Source organism: Coregonus clupeaformis, chromosome 36, assembly GCF_020615455.1.
Source record: "Coregonus clupeaformis isolate EN_2021a chromosome 36, ASM2061545v1, whole genome shotgun sequence".
In the NCBI taxonomy this organism is placed as follows: Eukaryota; Metazoa; Chordata; class Actinopteri; order Salmoniformes; family Salmonidae; genus Coregonus; species Coregonus clupeaformis.
The window spans coordinates 11869682-11886263 of record NC_059227.1 but is presented as its reverse complement, the minus strand read 5'-3'; the positions used below and the strand labels follow the sequence as shown (position 1 = coordinate 11886263).

At 48.5% G+C, this 16582-nt stretch overlaps 1 protein-coding gene across 1 annotated transcript in view; it reads right to left on the bottom strand.

Annotated features, from left to right (window-relative positions):
* Positions 1-16582, bottom strand: part of kcnh5a (potassium voltage-gated channel, subfamily H (eag-related), member 5a) — a 169858-nt gene that overhangs the window by 90101 nt on the left and 63175 nt on the right. Inside the window, exon 6 of the mRNA XM_045211191.1 lies at positions 15229-15621. Within this exon, the coding sequence (XP_045067126.1) occupies positions 15229-15621 (393 nt within the window). The remainder of the gene's footprint in view (positions 1-15228; positions 15622-16582) is intronic.

The following is a 16582-nucleotide window of genomic DNA, read 5'->3' as shown; positions in this document are numbered from 1 at the left end:
TGGGTGTCTTTTAGGTCCCAGTTGTTGTCGCTAGTCAACTTTCAATGGACACCCCATGATTGTCTTTCAGAACCCCTCCTAAAAACCCCACCTGTTTTATTTTGGTTGTTGTCAGTGACTCTTTGTTAGTTCCCTCTTGTCACGACTCCCTCCGAAGCTGCCTCATCTCCTTGTTCGGGCAGGCTTCGGCATTCGTCGTCACCGGCCTTCTAGTCACTGCCGCTCCTCTTTTCATAATTCCATTTGTTTTGTCTTGTTTTTCACACACACCTGGTTCATATCCCCTCATCAGTCTCCGTATAATTATTCCCTCTGCTCTTCCATGTCTTTGTGTGTTATTGTTCCATGTGGAGGTGTCGCTAGCTCGTGTTGAGCATTATGTTACTTTTATCGACTGTAATGAATACGCGGACAGAGTGGTAAGATCCAATCGCAGAATAGCGATGCTTTATTCAAGTACAGACAAGGGAAAGGCTTAATCGTGGTCGGGCGGGCTGTGGTCAAAACCGGGCCAGGCATAGACAGGCAGGGGTACCAAAGGAGCGGGCTTAGTCGTAGTCGAGGTCACAGGCACAGGATCCGAGAACGGTAATCACTGGGGTAGACAAGTAGAGGATTAAGCAATACGGGGAGTCAACTAACAAGGCACTGGTCGGATACACGGGTAATCAAAACAACAAACTCTCTCTCTCTCACTCGGAACAAAACGCTTAGCAAGTCACAATGGAACAATACCTCGCGTCGACTGAGCTTCTGAGCACACCTTAAATCCTATACTAATTACTGACAGGTGTGCTCAGAACTCAGGTGAATCAGATCGAGTCTGATGACTCCCCCTCTCAGTAGATCGGGAAGTGTCAGACTCTGTCTAGATCCTGCCAAACCCCGATCCCTTACAGTATCCCCCTCCCCAGGGCCGACTCCTGACGGCCTTCTACCTCTACCGGGTGGTCTTCCTCTGGGTCGGGGTCCTGGATGATCTGGGTGCTCAGCGTGGAAAGTGGCCTTGAGAGCGGGATCCAGTATATCCTTAGCCGGAACCCAGGACCGTTCCTCAGGTCCATATCCCTCCCAGTCCACGAGATATTCGATGCCCCCCTCGTCTCCGTCTTGACTCCAGTATCTCGTGGACTGTATAGATGGTGTCCTGTTCATCCTCCAAAGGTGGTGTAGTAGGTTGTTGAGCGATTGGTGGATACATCGGGCTATAATGGACAGGTTTCAGCAGGGAGACGTGGAACGTAGGGTTTATCCTATAGTGTCGAGGGAGGAACAGACGGTAGGTGACAGGGTTAATACGCCTCTGTACTTTGAAGGGACCAATGTACCTGGGTTGGAGCTTCTTGCAGCTCCGTCGGAACCGCAGGTCTCGGGTAGACAGCCACACTCGTTGCCCGGGTTGATAAATGGGAGTAGGTCTCCGGCGTCGGTCGGCGTAGGTATTTTGTTGTTGTGAGGCTTGGCTGAGATGTTGATGGGCCGTCTCCCAGACCTGCGCACTCCAGCGGAACCACTCGTCCACCGGCCGGTACCATCCCTGATGCGGTATCCCACGGAAACAGGGGGAGGTTGATACCCTAGAACACACTGGAAGGGCGTTAAACGTAGGGAGGTGTGAATGAGTGAGTTCTGAGCATACTCTACCCAAGGAAGGAATCGACTCCACTCTTGCGGTTGCCGCGAACATTGTTGCCGTAGATATTTCCCAATTTCCTGGTTGAGCCGTTCTGTCTGCCCATTGGCCTGGGGATGATATCCGGAGGTTAGGCTAACCGAAATGCCCAAGCGTTCAGAACGCCTTCCATACCGGGATACAAACTGGGGTCCCCGGTCGGAAACAATATCCTCCGGGACACCAAACTGCCGGAACACCTGGGTAAACATAGTCTCAGCCATCTGAGTGGCGTTAGGCAAACGGGTCATAGGTACTAACCGACACATCTTGGAGAAACGATCGATGACCACGAGAATTACAGTATGGCCCTCTGATTCAGGTAGGTCGGTAATAAAGTCCATAGCAATGTGCGACCATGGTCGTTGAGGAGTTGGCAATGGCATCAGCTTACCCTCCGGTAGTGCACGGGTACCTTGGACTGGGCACATACTGGACAGGATAAGACATAGTCTCTGGCGTCATCTGCGAGGGAATCCCACCAGTATTTTCGGCTGATGAGTCGTGTAGTTCGAGTGATTCCAGGATGACCAGATCCCAGCGACGTGTGGCACCATTCCATCAGTTGAGGGCGAGAGAAGCTGGCACAAACACCTTAGACTCCGGGGGTTTCTGGAGGGGCTGGTTCCGCTTGTAAGCTCTCCTGAATCGTGTCATCAATAGCCCACCTCACCGGTCCAGCACGGTAACTCATGGGGAGAATAGTTTCTGGCTCCACGGGTCTTTCCGTGCGCTCGAACCGTCGAAAGCGCATCCGCCTTACCATTCTTGGACCCGGGGATATAAGACACAGTGAATCGGAACCGGTTGAAGAATAAAGACCACCTGGCCTGTCGGGAGTTCAGTCGTTTGGCGCTGTGAAGATACTCCAGGTTGCGGTGGTCCGTGAGCACCTGGAACGGATGCTCTGCTCCCTCCAACCAATGTCTCCACTCCTCCAGGGCTAACTTCACCGCCAGTAATTCCCGATTACCCACGTCATAGTTCTGCTCGGCAGCATTCAATTTCCGGGAAAAGAAAGCACAGGGTCGTGATTTAGGCGGCTCACCTTGGCGTTGGGATAACACGGCTCCAACTCCAACCTCCGAGCGTCCACTTCACGATAAACGGTGTAGGGTCCGGCTGACATAGAATAGGAGCGGTGGTAAAGCGTTGCTTCAGCGTCTCAAACGCACGCACTGCCCCCTCCGTCCAGTTCAGACCGCGACCCTTGTAGCTGGTCATCGCCGACAGAGGCGCTGCGGTTGTGCTGAAATTACGCACGAACCGTCTATAGTAATTGGCAAACCCTAAGAACCTCTGGAGCTCCTTCACTGTCTTGGGTTGAGGCCAGTCTTGTACCGCTTGCACCTTAGATTCATCCAGTTTAACACCGTCGGGAGTGAGTATGGCCCCAAGGAAGGAAATCGTAGTGATGTGGAATTCGCTTTTTTCTGCCTTCACAAACAGAGAATGTTGTAGGAGCCGATCCAGAACCTGTCGTACATGGGACACATGTTCACTCAGCGAGTTAGAATATATGAGGATGTCATCAATGTATACTATGACAAATCGATCAATCATGTCTCTGAAAATGTCATTCATAAACGCCTGAAATACTGAGGGCGCGTTGGTAAGTCCATAGGGCATGACACAATATTCGTAGTGTCCTCGATGTGTGATGAAGGCGGTCTTCCATTCATCCCCCTCTCTAATACGCACCAGATTGTACGCACTCCTGAGGTCCAGTTTACTGTACAGGGAGGCCTGTCCCACCTGTTCAAGGGCGGCTGGAATCAAAGGAAGGGGGTAACGATTTTTTATGGTTATATCGTTCAACCCTCGATAGTCGATACAAGGACGCAGTCCGCCATCCTTTTTCTTCACAAAGAAAAAACTGGATGCGGCGGGAGACGTCGATGGGCGAATGGCCCCTTGCTGTAGCGCCTCATCAACATACTGACTCATCGGCTTCTCGTTCAGGCTGTGACAACGGGTAGATTCTTCCACGAGGGAGGTGTAGCTCCGGATAGTAGATCAATCCCGCAGTCCCAGGCCCGATGAGGTGGTAACACGGTAGCCCTCTCCTTGGAGAACACCTGCGCGTAATCCTGGTATTCTGTAGGAACCACAGTAGACACCGCACCCTGCGCATCCTCCACAGTAGACGTTTTGCACGGTAAATTGAGGCACTCTGCCCTACATACCTCACTCCAAGCTGTGATATCGCCAGATTTCCAGGAGATGACCGGATCATGGAGGACGAGGCCAGGGGTGGCCGAGAACTAGTGGCTCCGTGGGCGGAGATGACGAAAAAAAAATGTTCTCCTGGTGTATGGCGCCCACTTGTAACTTGATCTCCCGGTGCGGTGCGTAATGAACCCCGTGCCCATGGGCTCACCGTCTAGCGCGTTGACTCGCAGGGGAGGTTGAATAGGAATAAGTTGAACTCCCAACTCCTCAGCAAGACCCATATCCAGAAAGCTGGCCGCCGCTCCCGAATCAATAAGTCCCTCCAACCTGCGCACTTTCTCTCCGACAGATAAGGTAACAGGTACATACATTTGTTTAGCTGTAATGTTCAAAGCGAGTCTCACTCACCGGTTTGGCAGTTCGAGGCGATATCCTGAGGTACGGTTAGGTCGTACCGGACATTGGCGCTACGAAATGACCCGACTGACCACAATACAGGCATAGTCCGTCTTGCCGGCGTTGTTGTCTCACCGACCCTTGTAGAGGTGACCGTCCCAGTTGCATAGGTTCCTCCTCAGATTCTCTCCTCCGCTCTGTCGCTTGCATAGGACCAGTGATCGAGGGCTCCCGAACTGTGGATGCCTTGTGTTGCACTATAAGATTATCAATAGAGATGGCAATTTTGATAAACTCATGTAGCGTAGTGATATCTCCTCGACAAGCCAACTCAGTCTGTACGTCTTTGCGCAGCCCTCTACGGAAAACTGTGAGCAAAGCAGTCTCGCTCCATCCGCTACCGGCTGCTATAGTACGGAACTCTAAAGCGTAGTCGGCTACTGTGCGACGCCCTGCTGAAGTTCGCATAGCTGATCTCCCACACTACGCCCAGATACTGGGTGGTCGAACACCTCTTGAAACAGTCTCTTGAACTGAACTTCCTCATTCAGCTCGGGGACCTCAGCTGCCCAAGCGCAGTAGCCCAATCCAGTGCTCTTCCCGTTAGCAGAGAAATCATGAAATCCACCCCGCTACGGTCATCGGAAAACATGGAATGATTATACGACATATACAGGGACATCTGGGTAGAAACCCCTGACATTTGCCAGGTTCCCGTCGTACCTTGTCGGTATAGAAATCGGAGGTGCATGACGAGGACTGACCGTACTCGGGGTGGTGCCTTCCGCTGCACCAGCGTTGAGTAGCTGTAGGAGTTCATCCATGCGTTTCTCCTGTATCTCCCATCGCCTCTGTAATTCCGCTGGATCCATGGTAATGGCGAGGTATTCTGTAATGAATACGCGGACAGAGTGGTAAGATCCAATCGCAGAATAGCGATGCTTTATTCAAGTACAGACAAGGGAAAGGCTTAATCGTGGTCGGGCGGGCTGTGGTCAAAACCGGGCCAGGCATAGACAGGCAGGGGTACCAAAGGAGCGGGCTTAGTCGTAGTCGAGGTCACAGGCACAGGATCCGAGAACGGTAATCACTGGGGTAGACAAGTAGAGGATTAAGCAATACGGGAGTCAACTAACAAGGCACTGGTCGGATACACGGGTAATCAAAACAACAAACTCTCTCTCTCTCACTCGGAACAAAACGCTTAGCAAGTCACAATGGAACAATACCTCGCGCCGACTGAGCTTCTGAGCACACCTTAAATCCTATACTAATTACTGATAGGTGTGCTCAGAACTCAGGTGAATCAGATCGAGTCTGATGACTCCCCCTCTCAGTAGATCGGGGAAGTGTCAGACTCTGTCTAGATCCTGCCAAACCCCGATCCCTTACATCGACGGGATATTCACCCTTGTGTTTTGTTTTCCCAGTACACATTTAAGTCGCACTGTATTTGGTTTACACATTGCTGCAGACTGCTGTATTGGCCAAATAAACCCTATTCTCTGATTCACACATCCTGCGCCTGGCTCCGTCCTACTCACCTTGTTACAGAATAACACACCTAAACAGCATGGAGTCAGCAGGAGCGGGGAATATGCCTGGAGTCATTGAGCGGGTCCGGGAGCATTCCACCATGTTAGCCAGCTTGGGCGAAGCGATGGATCGGGTTCTCCAGGTCGTCCAGCGCCTGGAGAAGAGAGGATCCGACTCTGCGGAACCAGCTGAGCGACCAGATCCAGCCACCCACACACCAGCAACCAGGGGTATTCACCTGTCTCTACCGAGGGAATACGACGGGACAGCTGCCCGCTGCCAGGGTTTCCTCCTGCAGCTGGACCTCTACTTCAATACCATCAGCCCTGCTCCATCGGATCGGGAGAAGGTGTCCGCCCTCGTCTCCTGCCTCTCGGGGAAAGCCCTGGAGTGGGCCAACGTGGTCTGGAGCGAAGGAGGAGACGTGTTGGACAGCTACGGAGAGTTCGCTCGCCTCTTCCGTGCAGTCTTTGATCATCCCCCCGAAGGAAGAGAGGTGGGCGAGTGTCTGTTCCATCTGAGGCAGGGGACGAGGACCGCGCAAGACTTTGCCCTGGAGTTTAGAACCCTAGCAGCTGGGTCCGGGTGGAACGAGCGGTCCCTCATCGACCATTTCCATGAGGACGTCCGAAGAGAGCTACCCTGCCGGGATACCACTCTGACCTTCGACCAACTGGTGGACATGGCCATCCGGTTGGACAACCTGCTGGCTTCGAGAGGATGTCCTGGAAGGGGCCTGCCCGTTTCACCCCCCCTCACCCCGGCTCACGTTCCGATGGAGCTGGGTGGGGCAGTGTTCCGGGAGAACGGAGGACGACAGATCCAGTGTCACTCTTGTGGCAGAAGAGGACATTCTGCTGCATGATGTCGTCAGAGTTCTTCTGGTTCTGGAGGCGGCAGGCAGGGCACTCTCGCGTCACCCCAGGTAGCACAAACCCACACTCGTTCAGAGCCCTCTGCTGCGCATTTAACCATCCACGTCAACTTCCCTGATTACACGGTAGTTCCCCAGTGTAAGGCGCTGGTAGATTCAGGCGCAGCTGGGAACTTTATGGACAGGTCTTTAGCTCTTAGTCTACGTATTACATTGGTTCCTCTATCTATTCCATTGCCCGTCAAAGCACTTGACAATTGACCATTAGGGTCAGGTTTTGTTAGGGTGGTTACCGCATCAGTCACTATGATTACGCAGGAGACCCATTATGAGCAAATCACGTTTCATATTATTCAGTCCCTTTGATATCCCTGTTGTGTTGGGCCTTCTCTGGCTAGCACTACACAACCCCACCTTTTCATGGCCGCAGAAGGCTCTCACTGGGTGGTCGCGAGAGTGTCAGGGTAGGTGTCTAGCTGTTTCCGTTGGTGTGACCACAGTGGAAAGTCCAGACAATGGTGCGCATCCCCCCCTGAATACCTCGATTTGGCGCACACCTTTTCCAAAACGCAGGCGACCAAGTTACCCCCCCATCGCTCGGTGGTGTGGGCGGTGGACGCGGACATAGAGCGGTCGTTACGCACAGAGCCATCTCCACCTCAGTGCCCAGCTGGGCTTCGATACGTGCCGTCTAGTGTCCGTGATCGTCTTATCTATTGGGCACAAACGTCCCCCTCCTCTGATCATCCAGGCATCAGCCGTACAGTGCGCTGCCTTACTGGGAAGTACTGGTGGCCTACCTTGTTTATTGACGTGAGGGTGTATGTCTCCTCCTGCTTGGTGTGCGCCCAGAATAAGGCACCTAGGCACCTTCCAACGGGTAAGTTACATCCCTTACCAGTTCCACAACAGCCATGGTCCCACTTATCGATCAATTTTCTAACTGATCTTCCCCTCTCTCAGGGTAACACCACCATCCTGGTCGTTGTGTACCGCTTTTCTAAAGCCTGCTGCATCCTTCCTCTACCCGGTCTCCCCTGCAAACTGCGGAAGCCCTTTTTACTCACGTCTTCCGGCACTACGGGGTGCCAGAGGACATAGTGTCTGACCGGGGTCCCCAGTTTACGTCTAGGGTCTGGAAGGCGTTCATGGAACGTCTGGGTTTCACCCCAAATCTAATGGGCAGGTGGAACGGGTGAATCAGGATGTGGGTAGGTTTCTGCGGTCCTACTGCCAGGACCAGCAGGGGGAGTGGTCGGTGTTCTTGCCATGGGCCGAATATGCCCAGAACTCTCTCCGCCACTCCTCCACTAACATGTCACCATTTCAATGTGGTTTAGGGTATCAGCCGGTCCTGGCACCTTGGCATCAGAGCCAGACCGAAGCTCCTGCGGTGGATGACTGGTTTCGGCGCACGGAGGAGACGTGGAACGCCGCCCACGTCCACCTCCAGCGTGCCGCCAGAAGTCCAACGCTGACCGCCACCGCAGTGAGGCCCCAGTCTTTGTACCAGGTGATCGGGTCTGGCTCTCGACCCGGAACCTGCCCCTCCGCCTGCTTGCCGGAAGCTGGGCCCGTGGTTTGTGGGGCCGTTCAAAGTCCGGAGGAGAGTGAACAAGGTTACGTATAGGTTGCTACTACCTCCTGATTACCGTATCAACCCCTCCTTTCACGTGTCTCTCCTCAGGCCGGTGGTGGCTGGTCTCTCCTCAGGCCGATGGTGGCTGGTCCGTTCCAGGAGTTTGAGGTGCGGGAGGTCCCTCTGCCCCCCCTGGACATCGAGGGGGCCCCGGCGTACTCCGTCCGTTCCATCCTGGAAACGAGGCGTCGGGCGAGGGGCCTTCAGTACCTCGTGGAATGGGAGGGGTACGGTCCGGAGGAGCGGTGCAGGGTCCCGGTGAAGGATGTCCTCGATCCCTCCCTGTTGCGCGACTTCCACCGTCGCAATCCCGAACTCCCTGCTCCGTGTCCTCGTGGCCGTCCACGGGGCCATTGTCGGCGCGCTGCTGGAGCTGCGCATCAAGGGGGCTGCGCGTCCACTACAGCCCCGTCAATGAGAATGGGGGCGTGCTTAGTCCTCTTTTTTTCCCCTGTAGTCCACAATCATCTCATTTGTCTTGATCACGTTGAGGCAGAGGTTGTTATCCTGGCACCACACGGCCATGTCTCTGACCTCCTCCCTAGATTTAAGTGAATGATATACTGTGTACCCATTGTTTCTTTAAGTATATAACTTACTGTGCCTCATGAGCTTAGTTAAACTCTTGTACCCCATCAGAATCAAAAATATAAGCATGTTTTATATTATCGTTTGTAAAAAATGTAATTGTAAACAAACCTCAAAACATGGTTAATTTTATCTGATGGATGGTCATTATTTGCAGCCATAGCTCTGTCTATGAGTTTGAGAGTGGTTACATTTCTTCAGCCCCATCCATTAGCTCTTTACCAAAACAGAGGCAGGGTGATCGCTTTGTTATCATTTGAACTGCAAATTGCCCGTTTAACACTTGAAATATTAAAGTTGACCTCAAATGACTGAGTGTGTGGACTGTGTGAGATTGCCCTATGGGACGAACACAAATCTGTGTGTGTGGGATGGAGAGCTCGCAGCACTCACGACCTGAGGCCTACACTGCTTTGAATTTGCAAACAAACACAAACTAACCCCATTCACATGCACACTGTCACGTGCACACAGAATAGGGAGGAGACTAATAAAAACATGAACAGCACCAAAAATGCTTTAAAAACAATTAATGCACTGATTTTGACATTATTCACCAAAATGTGTTGTCTGGGAGTGGCAGTTGAAATGACTGTTGCCATCTCAACAAAATGGTTATATGCTAGTGTCAGCCAAAGGATGACACATTTAAGGTCAACCACTATTGTATCTGTGAGGATGACTATAATTGAGGAGTGAGTGCAGATAGTGACATTCTCACAGCTGGTGTGTGCCACTGGACTGCTGTGGTCTTTTGTATGAGATCCCACTCAGTGGAAACACACAACTTGCAGGGCTCTGGGTGGACAAAGCTTTGAGACAGAATTACCAGGGACAATATTGATTTCCCATGAGTCTCCTCTCTCCATTCCAGAGTCCTGTTTCTGTAAACGAAACTATGAATACTCCAATATTCTCTCTCCTGTACACCTGGTGTTCTTATCCTTTCCCTCTTGCTCTGTATTTCCACACACCTCTTCATTCCAATCATTCTTTACTCACCCCTGCTCCCAGCTTCCTAATGATCTCCATACACATTTTTCTCCATCTGATACTCGCTCCCATAGCCTATATTGCACTCACACTGATATAACGGTCTAGCAGCTTCTGCAATGTCTTAAGGGGTGCATATGAAGGGTTTCCATAGCCCCAAGGCCTAAGTAGCACATTTCAGTGCTCATCAAATTTTAAGCAAGCCCATCCATATTTTTATCCACACAAATTCTCTTGAATAACTTTACAGGTAAAACGAGTAAAAATGTATTGCAAAACTAAACTTAAATAAGATTGTGTTTTTCATATATACTGAACAAAAATATAAACGCAACATGCAAAAATTTCAGAGATTTTACTGAGTTACACTTCATATAAGGAAATCATTCAATTGAAATAAATTCATTAAGCTCTAATCTATGGATTTCACATGACTGGGAATACAGATATGCATCTGTTGATCACAGATACTTTAAAAAAAGGTAGGGGCATGGATCAGTAAGTACAGTGAGGGAAAAAAGTATTTGATCCCCTGCTGATTTTTGTACGTTTGCCCACTGACAAAGAAATGATCAGTCTATAATTTTAATGGTAGGTTTATTTGAACAGTGAGAGACAGAATAACAACAAAAAAATCCAGAAAAACGCATGTCAAAAATGTTATAAATTGATTTGCATTTTAATGAGGGAAATAAGTATTTGACCCCCTCTCAATCAGAAAGATTTCTGGCTCCCAGGTGTCTTTTATACAGGTAACGAGCTGAGATTAGGAGCACACTCTTAAAGGGAGCTTGGTGAGAAGGTGACAACAGTTGGTGCGATTATTCGCAAATGGAAGAAACACAAAATAACTGTCAATCTCCCTCAGCCTGGGGCTCCATGCAAGATCTCACCTCGGGGAGTTGCAATGATCATGAGAACGGTGAGGAATCAGCCCAGAACTACATGGGAGGATCTTGTCAATGATCTCAAGGCAGCTGGGACCATAGTCACGAAGAAAACAATTGCGCCCGCAAGGTCCCCCTGCTCAAGAAAGCACATATACAGTGGGGGAAAAAGTATTTAGTCAGCCACCAATTGTGCAAGTTCTCCCACTTAAAAAGATGAGAGAGGCCTGTAATTTTCATCATAGGTACACGGCAACTATGACAGACAAAATGAGAAAAAGAATTCCAGAAAATCACATTGTAGGATTCTTAATGAATTTATTTGCAAATTATGGTGGAAAATAAGTATTTGGTCAATAAAAAAAGTTTCTCAATACTTTGTTATATACCCTTTGTTGGCAATGACACAGGTCAAACATTTTCTGTAAGTCTTCACAAGGTTTTCACACACTGTTGCTGGAATTTTGGCCCATTCCTCCATGCAGATCTCCTCTAGAGCAGTGATGTTTTGGGGCTGTTGCTGGGCAACACAGACTTTCAACTCCCTCCAAAGATTTTCTATGGGGTTGAGATCTGGAGACTGGCTAGGCCACTCCAGGACCTTGAAATGCTTCTTACGAAGCCACTCCTTCATTGCCCAGGCGGTGTGTTTGGGATCATTGTCATGCTGAAAGACCCAGCCACGTTTCATCTTCAATGCCCTTGCTGATGGAAGGAGGTTTTCACTCAAAATCTCACGATACATGGCCCCATTCATTCTTTCCTTAACACGGATCAGTCGTCCTGGTCCCTTTGCAGAAAAACAGCCCCAAAGCATGATGTTTCCACCCCCATGCTTCACAGTAGGTATGGTGTTCTTTGGATGCAACTCAGCATTCTTTGTCCTCCAAACACGACGAGTTGAGTTTTTACCAAAAAGTTATATTTTGGTTTCATCTGACTATATGACATTCTCCCAATCCTCTTCTGGATCATCCAAATGCACTCTAGCAAACTTCAGACGGGCCTGGACATGTACTGGCGGCGTAGTGTGTTACTGATGGTAGGCTTTGTTACTTTGGTCCCAGCTCTCTGCAGGTCATTCACTAGGTCCCCCCGTGTGGTTCTGGGATTTTTGCTCACCGTTCTTGTGATCATTTTGACCCCACGGGGTGAGATCTTGCGTGGAGCCCCAGATCGAGGGAGATTATCAGTGGTCTTGTATGTCTTCCATTTCCTAATAATTGCTCCCACAGTTGATTTCCTCAAACCAAGCTGCTTACCTATTGCAGATTCAGTCTTCCCAGCCTGGTGCAGGTCTACAATTTTGTTTCTGGTGTCCTTTGACAGCTCTTTGGTCTTGGCCATAGTGAAGTTTGGAGTGTGACTGTTTGAGGTTGTGGACAGGTGTCTTTTATACTGATAACAAGTTCAAACAGGTGCCATTAATACAGGTAACGAGTGGAGGACAGAGGAGCCTCTTAAAGAAGAAGTTACAGGTCTGTGAGAGCCAGAAATCTTGCTTGTTTGTAGGTGACCAAATACTTATTTTCCACCATAATTTGCAAATATATTCATTAAAAATCCTACAATGTGATTTTCTGGAGAAAAAACATCTCAATTTGTCTGTCATAGTTGACGTGTACCTATGATGAAAATTACAGGCCTCTCATCTTTTTAAGTGGGAGAACATGCACAATTGGTGGCTGACTAAATACTTTTTTCCCCCACTGTACATGCCCGTCTGAAGTTTGCCAATGAACATCTGAATGATTCAGAGGACAACTGGGTGAAAGTGTTGTGGTCAGATGAGACCAAAATGGAGCTCTTTGGCATCAACTCAACTCGCAGTGTTTGGAGGAGGAGGAATGCTGCCTAAGACCCCAAGAACACCATCCCCACCGTCAAACATGGAGGTGGAAACATTATGCTAAGGGTGTGTTTTTCTGCTAAGAGGACAGGACAACTTCACCGCATCAAAGGGACGATGGACGGGGCCATGTACCATCAAATCTTGGGTGACAACCTCCTTCCCTCAGCCAGGGCATTGAAAATGGGTCATGGATGGGTATTCCAGCATGACAATGACCCAAAACACACGGCCAAGGCAACAAAGGAGTGGCTCAAGAAGAAGCACATTAAGGTCCTGGAGTGGCCTAGCCAGTCTCCAGACCTTAATCCCATAGAAAATCTGTGGAGGGAGCTGAAGGTTCGAGTTGCCAAACGTCAGCCTCGAAACCTTAATGACTTGGAGAAGATCTGCAAAGAGGAGTGGGACAAAATCCCTCCTGAGATGTGTGCAAACCTGGTGGCCAACTACAAGAAACGTTTGACCTCTGTGATTGCCAACAAGGGTTTTGCCACCAAGTACTAGGTCATGTTTTGCAGAGGGGTCAAATACTTATTTCCCTCATAAAAATCTGGATTTATTCTGTCTCTCACTGTTCAAATAAACCTACCATTAAAATTATAGACTGATCATGTCTTTGTCAGTGGTCAAACGTACAAAATCAGCAGAGGATCAAATACTTTTTTTCCTCACTGTATCTGGTGTGACCACCACATGCAGCGCGACACATCTCCTTCGCATAGAGATCAGGCTGTTGATTTTGTCTGTTGAATGTTGTCCTACTCCTCTTCAATGGCTGTGCGAAGTTGCTGGATATTGGCGGGAACTGGAACACGCTGTCGTACACGTCGACCCAGAGCATCCCAAACATGCTCAATGGGTGACATGTCTGGTGAGTATGCAGGCCAATGAAGAAATGGGACACTTTCAGCTTCCAGGAATTGTGTACAGATCCTTGTGACATGGGGCCGTGCATTATCATGCTGAAACATGAGGTGATGGCGACGGACGAACGACACGACAATGGGCCTCAGGATCTCGTCATGGTATCTCTGTGCATTCAAAATGCCATTGATCAAATTCAATTGTGTTCATTGTCCGTAGCTAATGCCTGCCCATACCATAACCCCAACGCCACCATGGGGCACTCTGTTCACAATGTTGACATCAACAAACCGCTTGCCCACACAACGCAATACACGCTGTCTGCCATCTGCCCGGTACAGTTGAAACCGGGATTAATCCGTGAAGAGCACACTTCTCCAGCGTGCCAGTAGCCATCGAAGGTGAGCATTTGCTCACTAAAGTCGGTTACGATGCCGAACTGCAGTCAGGTCAAGACCCTGGTGAGGACAACAAGCACGCAGATGAGCTTCCCTGAGATGGTTACAGATAGTTTGCACAGAAATTCTTCGGTTGTGCAAACCCACAGTTTCATCTGTTGTCCGGGTGGATGGTATCAGACGATCCCGCAGGTGAAGAAGCCGGATGTGAAGGTCCTGGACTGGTTACACGTGGTATGCGGTTGTGAGGCCGGTTGGATATACTGCCAAATTCTCTAAAACAACGTTGGAGGTGGCTTATGGTAGAGAAATTAACATTCAATTCTCTGGCAACAAATCTGGTGGATATTCCTGCAGTCAGCATGCCAATTGCAAGCTCCCTCAAAAGTTAAGACATCTGTGGCATTGTGTTGTGTAACAAAACTGCACATTTTAGAGAGGCCTTTTATTATCCCCAGCACAAGGTGCACCTGTGTAATGATCATGCTGTTTAATCAGCTTCTTGATATGCCACACCTGTTAGGTGGATGGATTATCTTGGGAAAGAGAAATGCTCACTAACAGGGATGTAAACAAATTTGTGCACAGAATTTGAGAGAAATAAGCTTTGTGCGTATGGAAAATGTCTGGGATCTTTTATTTCAGCTCATGAAACATGGGACACACACTTTACATGTTGTGTTTATATTTTTGTTCAGTGTAGTTTGTCTGACAAGAATAAATAGTATATCTCACACATTTATTGTATTGTAATATATGTTTCCCATACAAGCATGAAGGAAAGGAATGTGGGCAGCTTTGGAAGAGAAGAGATGGGGAGACTACATCTATTCTTAGGGTAATATCCTCTTCTATCCATCTTCTCCCATCCATACAGGACTTAAAAGGGCAATTCTGACAGAGACAAGAGCTTGCCCGTCCATGTTGATTCCTACATGCCAAAGCAAGACTCGGTCTATTGTACTCAGTCTAAGTGCATCAGAATTGATTGAACAATATTCCAAGCCCTAGATGTCGCCGAAAAGCACCACTTTATTGAAATCTTGGCTCAGTGTAATTTTGATGCTTTATTCCATTCCACCCATGCTAAGGATTCACCTACTAGTAAGCCTCAGAAGGGAAATGATGCATGTTGCCTGGGAAACAATGAAGCTAAGACTGAAAGTAAATATATCACTGTGCTTTTCCGACATACTTAGACTTAACTGAGCCTCCCCTTCTACTCTCTGACTTGACTGGGGGACCATAATTCAGATCAATCTTTCTCATGACAAAAAGGTTAAAAAGGTATACTGATTGAGTATGCCCTTGGTAAAAAACTATGGAGAACAACAACATTTCAAGCATGTTCAGGGCCTACCTCATTCACGTTTTCAAAGGCATTGATGATGTCGTAGGGCAGGCAGGACAGCAGGTCAATGACGAACCAGGTCTTCAGGTAGTTCATTCGAATCAGCTTTGGGTCCGAAATGACCTCTCCACCAGGCCCAACGAAGGTGGTGTGGAAGTTGAGCACAATGTCCACAAGGAAGATGACATCTACCACGCTGTCCAGCACGAGCCAGGCCAAATTGTTCTGCTTGGTCTTGAAAGAGACATTGTAGGGCACCATGATGGCTGTGTAGAAGGTGAGGATGAGGATGACCCAGTCCCAGGTGGTCTTAAAGGTGCAGTAATGGAGGATGATGTGGGGCGGCGTCTTGGGCGCCTCCTGCTTGTACTGGGGGAGAATGTCCGAGCCCAGCTGGAGAGCCTGAGGTCCACATAGAAAAGAAGAAGGCTGTTAAGGTAACCCTTTATATTACGGTACTGTTTCAGATGCTATTTACCTGGCATCTACTGCAGTGTCTATAATACGTTTTCACCCCTGTTGGACTTTTTCAAATGTTGTTGTGTTACAAAGTGGAATTTAAATTGATTTAATTAGGATTTTTTTGTCATTGATCTGCACACACAAGTACTCCATAATGTGAAAGTGAAAAGTACATTCTATAAATGTTTACAAATTAAATATAAATAACTCAAATGTATTGGTTGTAAAAGTATTTACCCCATTTGTTATGGCAAGCCTAAATTAGTTCCTGAGAAAAAATTGGCTTAACAAATCACATATTAAGTTGCATGGACTCACTCTGTGTGAAATAATGATTTTTGATTGACTAACCATTCCTCTGCCCCCCATACATACAACCTCTGTAAGGCTCCTCAGTCGAGTTGTGAATTTCAAGCACGGACTAAACTACAAAGACCAGGGAACTTTTCCAATGCCTCATAATGAAGGACAGCGATTGGTCGATGGGCAAAAATAACAAATCAGACACTGAATATAAAAATGGGGTAATTATTTTATTTTATGCTAATACAATTTCTCAGTGAAAGAGATTTTGTTTAACAGGTAATACTTTTTTTCTCAAAGGTACACCCGTTTTCAATACCTTTCAATACCTCACCTGGCGAGGATAACGACACTGAGCCTTTTTCTATAATGTTTTATGAGACTGGAGAACACATTGGGAGTGGTATTACACCATTCCACCATACAGAATCATTCCAGATTGTCTGCGTTTATGGACTGCCCTCTTCAATTCAAACCACAGGTTTTCAATGGTGTTCAAGTTCGGAGACTGACATGGCCATTGCAAAATGTTGGTTTTGTGGCCAATTAACCATTTATTTGTGAATTTTGAAGTGTGTCTTGCTGGAATATCCACTTG